General features: G+C 48.1%; 2 protein-coding genes across 3 annotated transcripts; one reads left to right on the forward strand and one right to left on the reverse strand.

Annotated features, from left to right (window-relative positions):
* Positions 1 to 571: 571 nt before the first annotated feature.
* On the forward strand, positions 572 to 10998 carry LOC113020194 (ras-related protein Rab-35). Of its 2 annotated transcripts, XM_026163957.2 has the most exons (7): positions 572 to 734; positions 2174 to 2922; positions 5184 to 5234; positions 7514 to 7637; positions 7747 to 7871; positions 8506 to 8630; positions 9351 to 10998. In XM_026163957.2, the coding sequence occupies exons 2-7, from the start codon at positions 2868 to 2870 to the stop codon at positions 9498 to 9500; spliced, it is 630 nt and encodes a 209-aa protein (XP_026019742.1). In that variant the 5' UTR covers positions 572 to 734; positions 2174 to 2867; the 3' UTR covers positions 9501 to 10998. The 2 variants fall into 2 exon arrangements, with proteins under 2 accessions (XP_026019742.1, XP_080156204.1); XM_080300078.1 differs by lacking the exons at positions 572 to 734; positions 8506 to 8630 and having other exon boundaries at positions 2722 to 2922.
* Positions 10999 to 11876: 878 nt separating this feature from the next.
* LOC113020193 (anaphase-promoting complex subunit 2) lies at positions 11877 to 18169 on the reverse strand. Its single transcript, XM_026163956.2, has 14 exons — positions 17822 to 18169; positions 16853 to 17102; positions 16469 to 16781; positions 16087 to 16219; positions 15695 to 15908; positions 15071 to 15190; positions 14601 to 14718; positions 14274 to 14452; positions 14052 to 14193; positions 13860 to 13935; positions 13560 to 13763; positions 13326 to 13458; positions 12904 to 13145; positions 11877 to 12403 (listed from the first exon to the last, which is right to left on the reverse strand). Exons 1-14 carry the CDS (start codon positions 17918 to 17920, stop codon positions 12200 to 12202), a joined length of 2427 nt encoding a protein of 808 aa, XP_026019741.2. The 5' UTR covers positions 17921 to 18169; the 3' UTR covers positions 11877 to 12199.
* Between the last annotated feature and the right edge of the window lie 159 nt (positions 18170 to 18328).

Raw genomic sequence — 18328 nt, forward strand, 5'->3', positions numbered from 1 at the left:
GGGAAACAGTAAGTATTTGTCAGTAAGAAGGCTGTAAAACCTATGATGATTCAAACTCTCATGATTCTTTCCAAGTGAAGATTTTTTTTAATTGTAATATTTTGTAAAACCCTCCAAGGTTCAAGAATCTTTCTTTGTCACATCCATAGTTATACGAGTACAGCACGCAGTGAAATGTATCCTGACATGCTCCTTGGCTGTGCAGAAAGAGAGAGAACATTATGTACATTAAGTGAATATATACAGGAGGACATTATATGCAGCAAGTAAGTGAATTATGTACATTAAATGCATGAAATAAAATAGACAATGTGGAAATTTTAAATTGAGAATCTGAAAAAATAGTCCACGAGGGCCAGATTGGACCCTTTTGTGGGGCAGATCTGTTTCTCCCGGTCGTATGCTGGACGCCCCTGGCTTGTTTCCTTATCATATGTTTCAGTACATGGGTAAAGATGATTTGATTAGATATTATAAAACGAAAGAAAGAGCAGCTGTAGTACTCTGTGTCGGTGTGCACTTTGCGGTTGAAGGGTGCAGGGTTTTCCCACATGACCGTGAACGCAGCGTCAGATGATGAGAGTGGGTCATCAGCTGCAGTCAGTCAGGTGTGGTCGGCAGGGAGACGGTCCGACCGTCGGAGCGGCGAGCCAGCGGAATCAACGGGCACAAGTCAGAGTGTAGCACCGGTCTGTGAGCATGACCCACCGGCCAAGCACCGCATCATGACCACAGTAAGTTCGTTTTTTAAATAAACGGCGGCGGGTTGAAAGTTTCTCCGAGCACTGAAGTTTCCCGACGTCTTGGCAGGCCAGCGTCGGGCCCGGACACCGTCACTCCAGGCTGGATGAACAAATCTGGAAGTTTAAACGTTTTCTTGCTAGTCTGCAGCGGTACACCCAGTACCAAATACACATTTAGCCTTATAACGAGCGGTCATTGCTTTCTTCTTTATTTACACCCGTTAAATTAACGTTAATATTTATTTATTCACCAGTTTTGTCCCGTTTGTGCCTTAACAGGTCGGTGGTTTGGCCGTTAAAACCATCGAGCTCTGAACAAAACTACAGTTTAACGCCAGCACTGTGTTATTTTATTTGTGCCGTATTGAAGCACGTCCCTGATTCATTTTTACAATGTTTTCACAAGTGACTCTAAGTCTTGGATTGGCATAGTTTGATTTCATTTAACGAAAAATGAATATATTTCGCGTGGAGTCAGGCGTGTCGTTCCACCAAAAGCTACAAACGCTCGCGCAATAAGAGACTTTCGAACGTGCTGTCCCAGCAGCGGGTCAGAAACTGCCAGTAACGGCCGTTAAAGATTTTTAAAGCTGAATCAGTGACCTGAGGCCATCCACAGACCAATAGCCATCTCTTCTAATGTTTGATGGAATTATCTGCCAAACTGCTTCAAAAATCTAAGCGAAAACATCAGTTTTCTACGCCCAAGCGTTTTAAACCTGAGTCACACAGATTTGGGACTTCTTTGCTCCAACGTTATGTATTATACTTCAATTCGGCATGTATAGACACACAAGGTTGCACGTAATTTATACTTTTATTCAATAATTTGCTGTGCCTTTACATGGTTGTTGAAGTCTAGTTAAAGGAGCCAGTCCGTTACTTTAAATTTAGGTTTATTTTTCTTTATTGAATCACGTATACATTTGGGGGCTTGATGTGAGCCGAATCAAAGCCGATCGGTCCAAGACTTTCCGGGGTGAGTAGTTTTATTGTTGAAGGCATTGATTCTGCCGCCACATTACGAACATTTAAATGTGCGTTTGTTGGAGTGGAGATTGGCGTCGCTCTACTCACGACAGAACAGCGTCCTGGGGCTGGATTAGCTCGCATTAGCGAAGTCCAGCCTTTCCTGTTTTCACGGAAAGCGAACCCAGCAGCAGCCAGCTCAGCTCCGCTGTTTTACCTGAAGAATTTAGAAAAACAACCAAATCTGGACGATGGCCGTCAGTGAGCTGCTGATATTGCTAACACAGATAAGGCATTGGATGGGGGTGGATACAGCAGGAATAGGAAGTTATATTTAGTGACTCAGCTGCTGTTCGAGTAACAGGCAGGGAGTTAAGGCGGGACACAGCAAGCAAAAAGTTGTGAAGTCTGATGTGATTTGGTCTGACTTCTCATTACCTTTTCTCCTTGTTTTTGTTTAGCTCCTTTTGGTGAACCCTCCTCGTGCAATGAAACAGGGAACGGGTGACTTTTTAGCCAACCACCAGAGGAACCGAAGGGATTGAGTCAAAGAAACCTCTGCAGATGTAACCGCTGCTGTTAAAAAAAAGAGGAACATCTTAGTTTCTTTCAAGTGCAACAACCAAAAAAAAAAGAGGTGAGGGGCAGGAATTCTGAGGAGAAGGGCAGTAACGGGATTTATGATCAGCACTACCACAAAATGCCAAATGTGCCCATCCTGGAGCCGTACATGTGAAGACTGAGCATCCAGAGGAGTGCTGGAGCTGCACTGACACAACTGTGGAGGAGTTGTTGGAAATCCCCCACAGGAGTGTCGCTGGGTGGAACTGGAAGTAAGGTGGATCCACGGTGCCGGCCCTCGCCGTCAAGCGTGAATCATAAATGCAGAGCTCTCGAGAAGTGCCACCTACTCTGCCGGCTGCTGCGGTTTCGCTTTTAAAACGATGTGAACATCAGAACTGAAACTAGAGTGTAACTGGAAATGTCCTCACACCCAAAGGGGAAGCGAACCTGTGATTTCTGGACAAACTCTTGAGGTGGTCAGCGTTTGGAGGCGGAACAAGGCGAGTGCCGCATGTGCACTTGGAGGGAAGGAAGCTCACCTTCCTCCTATGAAACTGGTTTTACTTGGAAATCCAAAACAAGGCCATCCAAATGGCAGGGAAGGACTACAATCATCTCTTTAAGCTGCTCATCATTGGAGACTCCAGTTAGTACATTTTAACTTGTTTACATCTCTCTGCAGTCAAAGCTTTTCTTTTTTTAATGGAGCCCTGCAAGAAACAGACACTTCCAGTACATTTAGGCTGCTGTCTCTGTGGGCCAGTAGAACCATAATAAACCTATTAATAGGAACGTTTCCATACTGATGAACTGGGGAGGTCTTACTGGTCGAAATCGCACCATCCCTGTCCTGGCTTCCAGTTTGTTTCAGAATTGGTTTTAGCTGATTTTTGCCGATCACCTGGTCTGGTTTTCACCTGTATGTGAAAGAAGCTTGACTGCATGAATCTCAAAGGTGTTGGCGTTGTAGCCCTCGGGACCCCTCACAGACTCACTGCCTTCTTACTGCCTGCTTTTATAGACTTGCTTTAAAGAGGACCTGTACTCATTCCCAGCTCCATGTGCTTATCCTTGCAGTTAGAGTAGCTTTATGTGATTTAAAGTTAAAATTCATCTTTGTTTTCTAATATATTATGCACAGTTCATAGAGATTAATCCTGAGCTCATGCCAGCCCAGATGCAAGGCTGGATTAAGGACTAAACATTTATTTATTTATAGCGCCATAATTTTATTTCTCGACGCAACTAAAGCAGCTTTGCATGATTCACAGTTCAAAATAATCCCCCCTTAAATCATACTGAGCCTTGCTGCGGGCCTTCAGTTTGTCCTCTGACTGAAACAAGCTGTTTAAACCCCGCCCCCTTTAAAATCAGTTTTCTTGTGATTGGCTGCCCGGTTTGAGCTTTGGGTGGGTGGAGCTTTCCTGATTAGAGAGATCACCTCTTTATGACATCATACAGATCCAAGAGCAGAAAAAACTGTGAAACAGAGCAGTCGGGGATCATGTTCCACAGGAGGTCTTTCACTGTTTTTGTGATGTTGTTTGTCTTCCTTATCTCCTAATGTGCTCCAATGTCTCAGATATGAAACGTAGATAGATGTGTGTAAGACGTCACAGCTCGGGTATCGGACTCGGCTGTAGTGGGCGTGTCTGATGCATGTGTGAATGTTTCTGTGTTTTGGCTGCAGATTAGGCCCCATGAGGGGCGGAGCACAGCTTTTAGTTTAAAAGGTCATCGATAAAATAAAGAGTCCAGGACTGGGGTGGTGTGATATATCTCAAACCAGTAAGAGTGACTGAGTACCTAAATAAAAATAATGATAATTAAACTTTAACATTTCATGAATCCAGATGTTGTTTGAAAGCACAAAGTCCGAGTTCAGACACTGCAAAGCATGTTGGGATGCCAGCACCGCGGGCCTCAGCAGAGCCTGGTTTTGTGCTGGGAGTGCGTTCCCAGGAAAACTCGTTTAATGTCACTTTCTCAGCACGAGAACAAGAAAACAAACTCTCTCCAAGCTCGTAGTAAAACAAAGATGACTCCATAAAACAAACGGACCTGGTCCTCTGCTTTGGAGAGAGCAGGCTCCAGTTATTGATCGAATGTTGTAGTTTCAGGGCTTTTGGTGTCAGGCCTCCTGCAGGAGGTGCTGAGTCACTGTCGGTCACCTTCTTCCCTGCAGGAACTTATTTTAGAGCAGTGGGTGGATTTCATCGCTGCACATGAGACGTGTGCCTGGATGGAAAGACGGTTTCAGGAAGCTGCTGCGAGTTTCCAGTTTTCAGCTCGACATAGTTCTCGTGCCTTTCGTTGGCAGAGCTGTTTCTGTGAGGAGTAATGCTGTCACGTTTATCGTCCATCTGTTTGAGGCGTAGCAGGCAGAGGTTTTAGTTCCTGATAAACGAGCTCCATCTCCGAGCCTGCTGAACGAGTCTAGTCCAGTCTTGTTTTGGAAAACCGCTTAAATGATTGAACCAAGCAGTGATTTTTCTTTTTTTTTTTCTCCAGCTTCTGGAATCTGATTTTGATAGACAGCACAAGTGTCAGCTGCAAACATCCAGCCTGCAAAGCAGATGCAGGACTTGTTTTTACAGGCGTGTAGTCTCTAACACTTTAATGCTCTGAGAAAACTGTAACTTTCCCATCGATTTCTCCGTTTAGCCCGACGTCTTCCTGCTTCGTCGGCTCTCCTCTGTCAGGTTTTCTTCAGATGCTTTTCTCACACATGTCCAGTGCGAGTTCAACCTTTGTCCTATTTTGTGTTGTTTCACTTTCCTTATCTCACCTCCTCCCGTCTGTGTGTTTTGCTGGTATGTGGCTGTCACTAAAGTTACAGTGGGGGTCATAGTAGGCTTTACTCAAACAGATATTAATCTCGTCCCTCTGATCTTTTCCCCCCTTTAGATGTGGGAAAAAGCAGCCTCCTGCTCCGCTTCGCAGATAACTCCTTCTCAGGTGAGTTGGTTACATGAAAGGTGATACCTGCTCACACTAAACACACAGCAGACTCCAGTTATAGGCCGAGAATTAAAAGCATTTTATCAGGAGGAGTCATCTTATCTCCAGGAGTCATCTTATCTCCAGGAGTCATAAGAGCTGTCCTAACACGTCAGGAGCTGCAGGAGAGGCAGGTCTATATCATCAAACGTTTAAATGCTTCATCCATTTCCTCTGAACGGTCTCGTGTGCTCGCACCCAAGTGTCAAACAATAACTGCCCTCCTTTAGGAATATTAATAACCTGTGTCGGCGTTTTGAATCCACTCTGTGGCGTGGGTACACAGCCACGGATGTGGAACAGAAGCAGAAAGTTGCTGAACTGAAAGCCGACGTGAAACTAGAGTAAGATGTCTGTCGTGCGCCAAATCTCAAAGTGATGATGCTGTAAAGACGAGTTGGATCCCAGCAGAGGAAGCGACTGCGTCAGGCAGCAAGAGTCCAAAGTTTATTTGCAGTTTTTTTTATTTGCTGATCGTTTCATAACAGGAAGCTCAGGTGTTGGAGAAACGTGGTCGTTGAATGTGTCATTAGTTATGAAGCGCTACCAGCAGCATTCACACTCAGGCTTGTTTACCGAATGGAACACGCATCTCACGGTCGAATATAGCGTGTCACTGGACGGTTTGTCTGGTCCTGACATGACAGACCAAAAGTTCTCACGACAGCTGGAGGACGGAGCCAGAAACACGGCTCGGTTTTTTCTTGCTGGAATCACAAACATGTAAGCTGGAGTGGTGGTGGTTCAGTGGGCTGTAGCTGCGGCCACAGATGGTCAGAGTGACGGCCAGCTGCGATCCCGTCTGAGAAACCGTTTTGGAGCCTCGGCCACGTTTCTGCAGTCTGTGGGGAAATATCGAGGGTTTCTAGCAGAGTTTTTCCCACATACGGCTGGAATGGCGCTCCGTGTCTCAGCCGCTCAGCGGGAATCAAATATAGTTCTCGAAGGCGGGGAGAGGATGTAAACGGGTGGGGCGAGTGGAAGTGGGCCAGGCGCTCCTGACAGGACGCCAAAACATCTGAAGTGGTGGAGTGGTGCGTGAGGGGGGAGGGGGGGTTAACAAGGGCCTGCAGATGCAACAGCAGGACACACGCACACGCAGTTACACACACACGCAGTTACACACACGCGCACACACACGCAGTTACACACACACGCAGTTACACACACACGCAGTTACACACACACGCAGTTACACACACACACGCGCACACACACACGCGCACACACACGCAGTTACACACACGCAGTTACGCACACGCAGTTACGCACACACACACGCAGTTACACACGCAGTTACACACACACGCAGTTACACACGCAGTTACACACACACGCACACACACGCAGTTACACACGCACGCAGTTACACACGCACGCAGTTACACACGCACGCAGTTACACACGCACGCAGTTACACACACACACACACACGCACGCAGTTACACACACACACACACACGCACGCAGTTACACACACACACACACACGCACGCAGTTACACACACACACACACACACGCACGCAGTTACACACACGCACGCACGCAGTTACACACACGCACGCACGCAGTTACACACACACACGCACGCACGCAGTTACACGCACGCAGTTACACGCACGCAGTTACACGCACGCAGTTACACACACGCAGTTACACACGCACACACACGCACACACACGCACACGCACGCAGTTACACGCACGCAGTTACACACACGCAGTTACACACACGCAGTTACACACGCACATGCACGCACACACACGCAGTTACACACGCAGTTACACACACGCAGTTACACGCAGTTACACACACGCAGTTACACGCAGTTACACACACGCAGTTACACGCAGTTACACGCACACGCACACACACGCAGTTACACGCACGCAGTTACACGCACACGCACGCAGTTACACGCACGCAGTTACACGCACACGCACGCAGTTACACGCACACACACGCAGTTACACGCACGCAGTTACACGCAGTTACACACACACACGCACGCAGTTACACGCACACGCAGTTACACGCAGTTACACGCGCACGCAGTTACACGCAGTTACACGCAGTTACACACACACGCAGTTACACGCACACGCAGTTACACGCACACGCAGTTACACGCACACGCAGTTACACACGCACGCACGCAGTGCGTCTGCACTCGCCTTGCTGTGCAGCACGTCTGCCTCACTCTGGCTTTTATTTTTTCTCGTGTGGTCTCGTGCAGGCAGCTACATCACCACCATCGGCGTGGACTTTAAGATCCGGACGGTGGATATCGACGGGGAGCGGGTGAAGCTGCAGATCTGGGACACGGCGGGGCAGGAGAGGTTTCGAACCATCACCTCGACGTAATGATCTCTGAAACTTTCTCCCCCGAGTTTCTTTGTATGACTGCGTGCAGCCCGCTGCAGCGTCATCGTTGAGGTCATCAGTTTATTCCGCTTCACCTGTCCCCAGGTACTACAGAAACACCCACGGCGTCATCATAGTTTACGACGTGACAAATCCAGAGTCGTTCGTAAATGTTAAGAGGTGGCTGAATGAAATCTCCCAGAACTGTGACAACGTCTGCAAGATCCTGGGTAGGTCGACCCTAAACTCATCCTGAATATCAGTGTTTCAGTGTGAACTCTGACCTGCTCACAGGTGTGCCGAAAGCTGCTGAGAGGCTCCGTCTGCTTCCAGGTGACGTACGGTTTGTTAAAGATGCAGCTGCATTCATTCAGCTCCATTATCCACTTTAATGTCCAGACTTGGAAAATTGAGTTTGGATATGTTTTAAAGTCCACATGCAGTCAGCTTGAACACTGGTCGAATATTTTATCTATTATGATATCATGCAGGCAGATCTCTGGTGAGGAGAGCCTCTTTCCCCTCACCAACAGTTTATAAACTTCCTGATGGTGAGACGTGCCGTCCCGCTGAGTCGTCATAAACACTTTTGTAGATCTACTGTGTTTAAGACAAACTGTTGTTATCAGATGATTTCTCAGGTTCAGTAAACGTGAAGTTTTACTGGTAATTTTAAACAGGAAGGTTATTGTGCAGGTCTGACTCTGGGGAGGTGAATCAGGGTTGACACTTAGAGATGCTTTGGTTCATTTCAGACCTGCAGCATCAGTTATTAATATCTTTTTTTATGATGCATTTGAGTTTCACCCTGGTTGGGGACGTCTGCAGGAAGCGTTTACAGATGGATTTTCCTTCTTTCCTCAGTGGGGAACAAGAATGACGACCCTTCCAAGAGGCAGGTGGATACCCAGGATGCTTTGCGTTTTGGGGAGTCGGTGGGTGTCCGTGTCTTCGAGACGAGTGCCAAAGAGAACATAAATGTTGAAGAGGTGAAGCTTTAAATGATTAACATCCTGATTTAAAAAGATTTTTTTGGTGTGCAGTTTGTCCCATTACAAGGTCGAAAGCCTTTGTTCCTAATGTTTTGTCTGTAAGGTTGGTATTGAAATGACAGGCAGGTAAATTAGAGCGTGGGGTCGTAGTTCTCAGTGTGACCTGCGGGGGGCAGTGTCCTTTCACTGCTGTCATCCAGGCCCAGTGACGCAGAAGTGTCTCATAATGATGGGGCTTCAGGTTGAATGCAGTGGTTTCCTTCATACTGGATGGTCCAGGCCTGCAGATGAAGATGCACCTCATCATCTCATTATTACACTGCAGAGGGTAGCGATGAGGAGGAGGGGTCTGTTTAGCCTCGATTTGAGCTGAAAGACGGAGACTGTGGTAACAGCAGAGATGGCGGTTCGTCCTCAATCCCGCTGATAAAAATGCTGGTAAACCACCAGCAGGGACCCTGTGACTGATCTCAGATATATTCACCATGGAACGCTCAGACTGTTTTAATAACGGAGACTAAAGTAAAGGCAGGATCAGATGTGACTGTGCTTCCTGTTGTTACTATCCATGAATATTTGCTTTATTATTTTTAAAATGTCTTCAGTGACACGAACAGTTTCGTGCACGGTGTCGCTGCCGTTTGAGGGTCGGGGAGTGGGACACGGGGCCGCGATAGATAATCCTGAAGTCTGTGTTGTTTCTGCTGCTCTGCTCAGATGTTCATGGCGTTCACCCTCATGGTGCTCCGGGCCAAGAAGGAGAGCCAGAACAGAGTGGAGAGGGAGCGGGAGCGGGAGAAGGACACGGTGAACATCAACGCCCAGCGAGACCGAGACCGCAGGAAGAGGGGGAAGAAATGCTGCTGAGACGCCGCTTCTGCCCACAGCATTCAGCTGAGACTGAACTCGGCGCCTTCGAGGCCGTCTCTCACTGCAGATATGAATGTGTGGAGCTACAGCACAGCAGGCTGTAGCTCTCGCTGTGCCTGAGGGTCTACAGTCTGCCAGCACTGAATGCAAGTAGCAGCCAGGAGGTCACATGACCTAAAGGATCATTCTGGTGTTTATGCTTTTTTTTTTTTTTTTTCTTCTAACCAGACTGCAGCGTGTCGTGTGTTGGACTGAAGCTAAAGAGCGACTAATGTGCAGGTTGGTTTGTGGATGCTAACCAGAAGAAACATTTCTGTGACGTTTATTCAAACGAGTGGATTCCTGAGCTCGCCTTAAATGACTCGTTTCAGTCTGAGCTGCACTGGTTTATGAGGTGGTGTGTGATCATCAGCTTAATCAGCACCTGTAAAACTCTCATTCAAGTTACACCACAAAAATGAAGCTTCTATCCCGGCTTTTACAATTTTCAAACACTTCAATCGGCAGGAAACAAACCTGGTTTCATCATTAAAACTGATTCTTTTTTACTCATCTCTCCAAAGACAGAAGTCAGTTCATGGTCACATGTAGCCAAAGAACTTTCCACCAACATGGCCCCGATGCTTGAGCTCTAGAGCCGGGGACCTCTGTGGTGACCATTCAAACACCGTCCACCTTTTTGGCATGAAACGTGTTTGATTGGGCACTGCGTCAGTCAATAATGCGTCCTGATTGGTGGAAAACCCGGAGATTTGGTCACATGTCGAGTCTGTGCTCCTACCACAGCTGCACAGCGCTTTAGGGAGAATCAGTTTTTATGTTAAAGTGCTCCGATTCTGCTCGTTCCCTCCATGTTTTTGGATTAAAGCGGCTTTGCATGATTACTCACTTATCTCGTGGTAGGCTTGTTTCAGACAGGCTCCATCCTGTCTGAAACAAGCCGATAGCTTCTCCCCTGTTAGGTCAGTTTTTCTCCGGTTGGCTCATCAGCAGAGGTTTTGAAAGTGGGAAAATAATGACCTTGCGACCTTTCACAATGACAGGTTCTAGTTGTGTAGGTTTCACTGAAGATAAAACTGCAGGGATTTGTTTCTATTTTGTTCTGTTACCTTCTGTGACACGTGGAAGATGAAAGCCATATCACGCTCCACGTCTTTAGTCGCCAGTTCTCATGTTAGTGGAAAAAAGGGAGTAACACTGAGAAACTCTACATCTGTATTTGCAGTGAACTAAAACATGCAAAAACAAACACCAGCATGGTCCTTTAACTTTGGTCTTAAACCACTGTTTAGATTTTTTCTTAATACAGAACATGTATTTAACCAGTGAAAGGGAGCTGTTTGTTCAATTGTGACATTAACGTGTGTGATGAGTACAAACTGTCTGCATGCCTTATTTCAGTCTGAATGAGGCCAGTAATCCCAAAACATGTTTTAATGTAAATCTGATGCCAAGCAAATGTGTCCAAATACAATAAAAGCAATAAATTCAGTGATTCTTTGTGCAGTGATGAGACTGTATGCAATGAAATCCTAGAATTTCACTTACCTTTAGTAGAGTGACCTCACAGCAGCCATGTTTTTGGTTAGGTGGTGTCATTAAAATGCCCCAAAAGGCTCCAACAGTACAAACACGGCTCAGAGGTCCAGCTCAGGTGAGGCGGAGCAGACAGTCACCTGTGCCACGCCCCTAACAATGCAAACTTTAAACAGGTGAGTTATAAAAACATCGTCCCCTGTACAGGTGTTATTTTTTATTAGTCCTTTATTTACCCAGGTAAAAAAAATCATTTCCAACAGAGACCTGGCATCATCAAATACACACAGCACTATAACATTTACAACCAATACAATATCCCCATACCATGTGGAAAATATACAATAACAGATCAAATTAAGAGTACATTTAAAAACAATCACACTGAGTCAAAGAGCTGTTCTCTCGTTCCTTTGAGACAGACTTAAACTCTCCCAAGGTAACCAAGTCAGATCATTTCAGTTCCTTCTGCAGATTGTTCCAGGAAGCCGGGGCAGCGTGTTTAAAAGCCCTTTTCCCCAATTCTGTTCTGATTTTTGGGACAATCGATTACGAAGGGGAAATTCTCTACAGAGATCAGTTTGTGTCAGACACTTTTATTACTGCTGTAAAGCTTTAACATGGGGACTGACTCGCTCCTGGAGTCTCTGCTGGACATTAGAGGAACTGCAGCTGTTGGTGTTTCTTTGTTGTCAAAGAGTGTGTTCCCACTGTTGCAGCTGCAGGCCCTTCCGCCCGTGGTTTTCATCTCACAGAGAGAACCAGGAGAGGCTGAAATGTTTGCTCTATACTTTGGGAAGAACTGCAGCTGTTAGAAAAAGGCACAGATGAAAGTGGTTTTGAAATGATTCTGTTTATTAACCAGTTTTACACATCGGCGTTCACCAAACACCTTTACAGTTATCTCCAGGTGCAGCATCAAATCTGTCCGTACTGATGCTTAAAGGAGTGGAAGTGCTTTTATTTTGAAAAAACAAACACTGCTTTTCCTTTTTTTATTTAAATCCATGCTGCTTTCACATCATATGGAAAAATCCAGGAAATTTAAGTTAGAATTGTTCCATATTTACTCCATGAGCCCTTTTAGTAAAAATCCCTCAGAGCAAAACAAACGCTGGAATCTTCCACATATTCCGACGCACTTGAACGCAGCACAGTCATCAGTTGGATTTGGGCAGCCTGTAGACGTTGCCGGACATTATGAGCTGATGGTCCCTGACCTTCCTCTGCAGGAACGCCTCCAGCTCGTTCACGTCCATCTCCGTGACGACAGGTCCCGTAGCGACGAACATCCGCATCTGTATGCGTTCCAGTGTCATGGTGTCCAGGTTGGTGAGCATGGCCTGGACGTAGACCCAGAACAGCTGCAGAGACAGAGGCCCAGTGTGCTTACTGTGAGAGTTTAAGACCTAACTAGAACTAGCTGATACTTTTCAGGCTGAAGCGCTCGTTTGAGCTGCTTCCCCAGCAGAGCGGTGACGTTCCAGACAGCTGAAGACATACACCACGCGATTCACAAAGCACTGAACCCCTACGGCCCCTCCCACAAGAGGTGGGCTGTCCACAGCTGTGCCTCAATGGCTAAGATCCCGGCTCTCAGGCGCTCTCCCATGAAAGACCTCCTTAGGAGACCCAACCAGGGGTGAGTTACCCTCCTGGGATCATGCGGGTGCACCAAGTCGTTCACAACAATAAGCTCGTGATTTATGGAGCATGTGATCCTAAAACACCCACTGTCATTCATTATTAAGTGATTTTTATAACACGACTGAAAAGAAGCGGCACATCATCAGGTGCCAGGTTTCAAATACTTAAAGTAACTAAGTAAATAACCCTGAGACAGCAGGATGAATGAAGTGCGTACCTGCAGCTTCTCCTCCCTCTGCTCGGACTGTGTGGCGGTGTTGGAGTCCCTCTCCTCGTCGCTGTCGATCAGCATCACGCCTCTGTCCAGCTTCTCTTTCGACGAACCCTTCTCCACCACGTAGAAGTGGCCGCCCGCCTCCTCCCTCAGCACGCCCTGCTGCTGCCACAGAGCCAGCTTCCTGTGCACCAGCTCCTTCGGGGCGCCCAGCTTCGCACTCAGCTCCTCCAACGTCCAAGAACCTGAGAGGACGAGCAGGTACACGACGATCAAACTGCATCTCCCTCGACTCCACGCAGCGTAACGAGCGATGTCAGAGCCGATAGTTTACAACCATGACATCGCCATGTCAGGAAAACATCAGGGGTCATCGCAGAATTACATTTCACAGCATGAAAGCGCTCTGAAATGAAAGTCCTTACTTTTCTCTTGGAAGTACATGATGGTGGCAGCCTGGATGGGTGAGACCGTGAGGTTGGTGAGGACCCGGTCCTCCAGCTCCACGTCCAGAGTGACCGAGCCCAGGTGAGGCTTCCAGCTCAGCGTCCTCATGGCCTGAAACACAAACGGGACTCGACTCAGCAGGTAAAAGCGTAGCTGTGCATTTGGTTTCTACTGCAAACCAAACCAGAGACGCCACAGTGGGTCAACTCCACCTTCAGCTTCTCGTAGCGGTGGGTGTAGGCCTCCATGGCCTGGCAGACGACAGGAGGGAGCTCCAGCTTCTCCTCCTTCAGCGCGGGCCAGAACTCAGATGAGAGGATGATGGCCGACAGGGGCAGCGGCGGCTGCTCCTCCTCGCTCAGCTTTGACTCCTCCTCGCGGATGTTGCTATTGATCCTGCGAGAATCCGCCATGTCCTGCATCCATCGGGTAATCACAACGTTCTCAGAAATTCATCCTTTCAGGGAATGTCCTAAAATATCTGGTTAACGATCCATATTCCAGATGTTTACCTTCAACATGACCTCGCAGTAATGCATGTGAGACTCGCCGAACCGCAGCTTCAGCAGCTCCACGTTACGAATCTCCCTGAAGACGCAGAAAACAGGACGGGCGTGAGCGTTTACTTTGCTATCAGTGACCCGACATGTTCAAAGTACCAACACTTTCTCTCAGCTTTAAGCTGGGCGCTGGTGCGGTCGTACCTGGCCGTGTTGTAGTTGAGCTGCTGCAGCAGCCTGTCGGCGAGCACGCCTCTGTACTCGTCTATGAAGATCTCCTTACTGCCGTAGATGCTGACCAGCAGGCTGATGATGTCGGACGAGCGGCGCTTCGAGCCCATTTTATCTGAGAACAAACACACGAGTAAGATCTTTCTCTTCAGCTGCGGTCTCCTTCTCTGCGCTCAGCGCGGTGCGTTCACTGACCGGGCATGGCGTCGGTCGGGTCTGGAGTCCAGTCCTCGGGGTCGTTGCCTTCTTCGTCGCTGTCCTGCATCTCCAGAGTCACCGGGTCTCCTCGGGACAGCTCGGAGGCGAGGTCGGTGCAGCCCTCTGCATCTCCGGTCAGACCGGCTACGATCTGCCTCACCGTGTCCTCCCGGGTCCTGAAACACAACACGGACGTTTGATCCTCTGCTAGGACGTCAAATGTTAAACTCATGTAGAACTTTACTCACAAAAAAGTGCACGATCAGAGCCAAAAGATCAGAGCAGGACTGAAAGCGAATCCCGCCGGCGCCTGCGTGGACTCACCTGAGGTACTTGCGGATCGGCTGGGAGACGACCTGCAGGATGACCATGGACGGGTCGAGCTCTCGGAGCGCTTTGATGGCCGAGATGTAAACAGTGAGGATGTCTGACGTGTGAACGCCTGCAGACAGATCAGTCAGTTTCACAGACGTTACCATAGAGACCAGCTTCCCTACACGATGATGAGGATGACCTGAGAAATCACACGTGTGCACGACGAGCTGAAAAACAGCTTCAAAATAAGCAAATCAACAAATGCTGTTTTTAAACAGCTGCATCAGCACTATGGTCCGCCTCCACCTCCTCCTTCACCACCTCACTGAACCTCCTCTGGGCTCTTTTCCTCCTCCACCTTCATCTCATTGTTGTTTTCTTCTCTAATCCTGACTTTAAACATTGAATCGCGTTTAACTTAAAAAAATCTGCCACCGCGACTCATCAGGTCACAAAAATAAACCCCAACAGAAACCGACCCGGGTGCAGTAGGCGGCTTTCGAAGGCGGATTTGAGCGAGGTGAGGAGCTGCTGTCTCTGATTGGTTCTCTCCAGGCAGAACTTCAGATCCTCAATAGCAGCTTTGGATTCTGGGAAATCTGAAAGGAAGCACAAGAGCCAAGAAGAGTTTGAAATCTGGTTTACAGAGAGAGAGAATTATTATTGTTGTTTTTTGACTGTGGCTCTGTTACAAACAGAAACTGATTAAATGACGTTTTTCTGTGTTTTAAATGTTTATCTACTACTTTATTACTTTGTCGTAGCACGAATGACCACCGGGGAGCTCTTTCTACAAACTTCATGCCCTTCTTTATTGTTTTCGAATCCTTTCAGTGGGCCAGAGTGGATTCTTTCCTGGGGCGATTCTGTCCCACAGGCCTTATGTTTGACCACCCTGTTCTATAGCGGTGGCTAGCTGAAACGCTCCGTCGTCCTGACTCGAGCTGAGCTCTAGGCGATGACAGGAAACACTGCCGTAGAGGAAACGAGAGCTCCGCGGCAAAGAAAAGACTTAAAGAATCAGCAGGCGTCAGCGTCCAATCACAGCTCAGAGGTCAGAGTTCAGCCTGGCGTGGATCTGTAAACCTGCTGCAGACTCCCACCTCTGATGATGCTGAAGAGCTCCTCGATCCTCATGTTGACATAGATCCTGCAGAAGAACTGATGCATGTGGCACCTCCACTGCTTCAGCACCGAGCCGCCGCCCGGGACCACCTGGACGCCGAGACCGCCGGGGGCCGCTGGGAGTGAAGCGGCATCTCCGTCCGCCTCACTGGCAAACACTTTAGCCAGCCAGCCCAGCACCAGCTCCAACCACTGCTCCCTCACACACACACACACACACACACACACACACACACACACACACACACACACACACACACACACACACACACACACACACACACACACACACACACACACACACACACAGAGTAAATGAGGAGCAGGCCGCAGTGAGTTTCAGCGTGGACAGATGCTGCACATGTTTCACCTCCTGGAACTCCAGCAGGAAGGAGCGCTCGTACTCGCCCCGGCACAGCTGCTCCATCCGCATCTCGATGAGCTTGTGGAGGATGGTGGTGACGGCCTCGGAGCTCACCCACTCCAGCAGCTGCAGCTTCGACCTGGAAACAACCAATCAGACGTCAGCGTTTCAGACTGCATGAGACCAAACAGCTGATCTGAGCCACGCTTCAGCATCATAAATACAACTGTTAGAAATGATCGAAGATTTATATTTGCTATATATTATATTATTATTATTTTATTTTAGTCACAACTTTATTTTTTTTTTTTACTCTGAAAATTCAAGGAAATAATGCCAACTTCCTGCCTCGTTACGTCAATTATTTCAAATTAAAAGCCTGACTCACAGGATGTGGCTGAGCTCTTGCAGGTGTTCCAGGGCCTGCTGACACCAGCACTGCTGCACGGGGACCCAGCAGCCCCGGCAGGCCCCGCCACCGGGAGCCTCGGTGGCGTCCTCACCGCTGCTCTCCCGGTTCATGTAGACAGAGAAGGTCCGGCTGTAAAACTCCAGCACTCGCTCCTGGAGGACGGGAGCCGGGGAGAAGAGGAGGAGGGCCCTGATGGTGGTGAAGGCTCGCTCCATGAGGGCTTTGGATCCTGGGCCACACAGACCTCCACGGCCCTCATCCTGCCACGCCCCCAGCTTCTCCAAACCAGCTGTAAGGAGGAGGAGAAGTTTGAATGCTGCGCACAGAGAAAACCCATCAACTCTCTGATGGTCCACTCACCCAGAAAAGGTTCGAGCCTGTCCAGCAGAGTCCTGAAGGCCGTAAGCAGAACCCAGACCCTGTCCTTCTCCTCCATCTCGTTCTCCGGCTGCTTCAGGGCAGACCAGAACTCGGGAACTACGCAGGCAGACAGACGCATCTGCAGCGTCTCCAGCAGCCAGCTGCCCAGCAGCCGGCCCAGACCCTGATCGTTCAGCAGGGCCAGCGAGTCTGAGAGGCTCTGCTCTGACACCGAGCTACCCGGAGACACCTGAACGCAACCAAAACACAGCGTTACACAAACACAGGATGCACACGTGCTGGTGCTGGCTGACAGGGTTTCTTCACAGCCAGTTTCAGTTTGGATTTCTTAGACTGACCGATGACCCTCGTACAGAGGAGCAAAACCACGAGACTGGAGGAGACGAGTTTGTGTCTCAGCTTGTGTTTTTGGTTCAATTCCACTAACCCTTGTGGTTGTTTTGCTTCTTTTTGACCTGATCTGCATCTTGCTCCGAGTCTCCGTGCGCTCCTTTTGAGTCTTTGCACTTGCTTTATTAACCTGTGTTCATTTTACATTTCTTACAGTTGAATTTGTGTAGCTTTGTGGTCTTTCTCTAACTGTGAAAGTTCGTTTTTTCACACACTTGTTTCACCTCTGTTTTGTAACTTGTAAGTTTGGCTGTTTATGGACGTCACGTCACAGTTTACTTTACATTTATGAGGATTGATAACCAATAATGAACTCAGTAGGAAGCAGACAGAGGAAACAACACAGATTATGACCATTAAGAAGACATCGATACATACAAGCCGAATTTAACCGAAAACTTCTCCTGATTAATGTGACATCTGAAAACCTCTCAAATTGCTAACAAACCACATCTACGACCAACAAAACGTTAAATCGAGAGATTTTTTAATGGAGTTCGGTTGCTCGTTATGCTACAGTCACATAGCTGCAGGTGTCCAGAGTGGGAAGCCACTCACCAGCGCCGCAGTGACGGTTTCCCAGGATTCAGCGACCCCGGGATTCGGTCCGGATCCAGACATCTCCACTGAGTCCGGTTCCATCGCACTTTCCTCCATTTTCTCACACTTTTCCTCACAAACCGCGAAGCAGCTTCTCGGTGTCCCACATTTAAACTGTGGAGGTTCTATCCGGTTATAACGTCGCTCCAGAACATCTACAAACACGCTCCATGTTTCCGGTGGGTATTACTCATGTCTAAGAATAATATTGCTTGAAATCAGCCCCAGTTTCTGTTATTACTCTGAACTAAAACTACATGTTCTTCAGTATCGCGGGTTTACTTCTTCTTCGTGATCACGATCTTCTTCTTCTTTTCGTGATTTTGACGCCAAGGAGTCATATGCTGCCCTCTACTGTCAGACAGTGCGCATTGTAAATCCTCGCAGATTTTATTTTGAAGTTCACAGGAAGTGTCTCTGTGGGCTGGTGTTTGTCATAACAATGGCGAACTTGTCATGAGGAAC

Source organism: Astatotilapia calliptera, chromosome 4 (genome assembly GCF_964374335.1).
Source record: "Astatotilapia calliptera chromosome 4, fAstCal68.1, whole genome shotgun sequence".
Classification (NCBI taxonomy): domain Eukaryota; kingdom Metazoa; phylum Chordata; class Actinopteri; order Cichliformes; family Cichlidae; genus Astatotilapia; species Astatotilapia calliptera.

Bases quoted from the DNA above. Each gene is read 5' to 3' on its own strand.
- LOC113020194 (XM_026163957.2), top strand. From the start codon at position 2,868: ATGGCAGGGAAGGACTACAATCATCTCTTTAAGCTGCTCATCATTGGA. The intron at 2,923-5,183 runs GTTAGTACATTT...TCCCCCCTTTAG, and splicing joins GCTCATCATTGGAGACTCCA to ATGTGGGAAAAAGCAGCCTC. The intron at 7,638-7,746 runs GTAATGATCTCT...ACCTGTCCCCAG, and splicing joins TTTCGAACCATCACCTCGAC to GTACTACAGAAACACCCACG.
- LOC113020193 (XM_026163956.2), bottom strand. From the start codon at position 17,920: ATGGAGGAAAGTGCGATGGAACCGGACTCAGTGGAGATGTCTGGATCC. The intron at 16,220-16,468 runs GTGAGTCAGGCT...GGTTGTTTCCAG, and splicing joins CAAGAGCTCAGCCACATCCT to GTCGAAGCTGCAGCTGCTGG. The intron at 14,194-14,273 runs GTCAGTGAACGC...GTTTGTTCTCAG, and splicing joins CCCGACCGACGCCATGCCCG to ATAAAATGGGCTCGAAGCGC.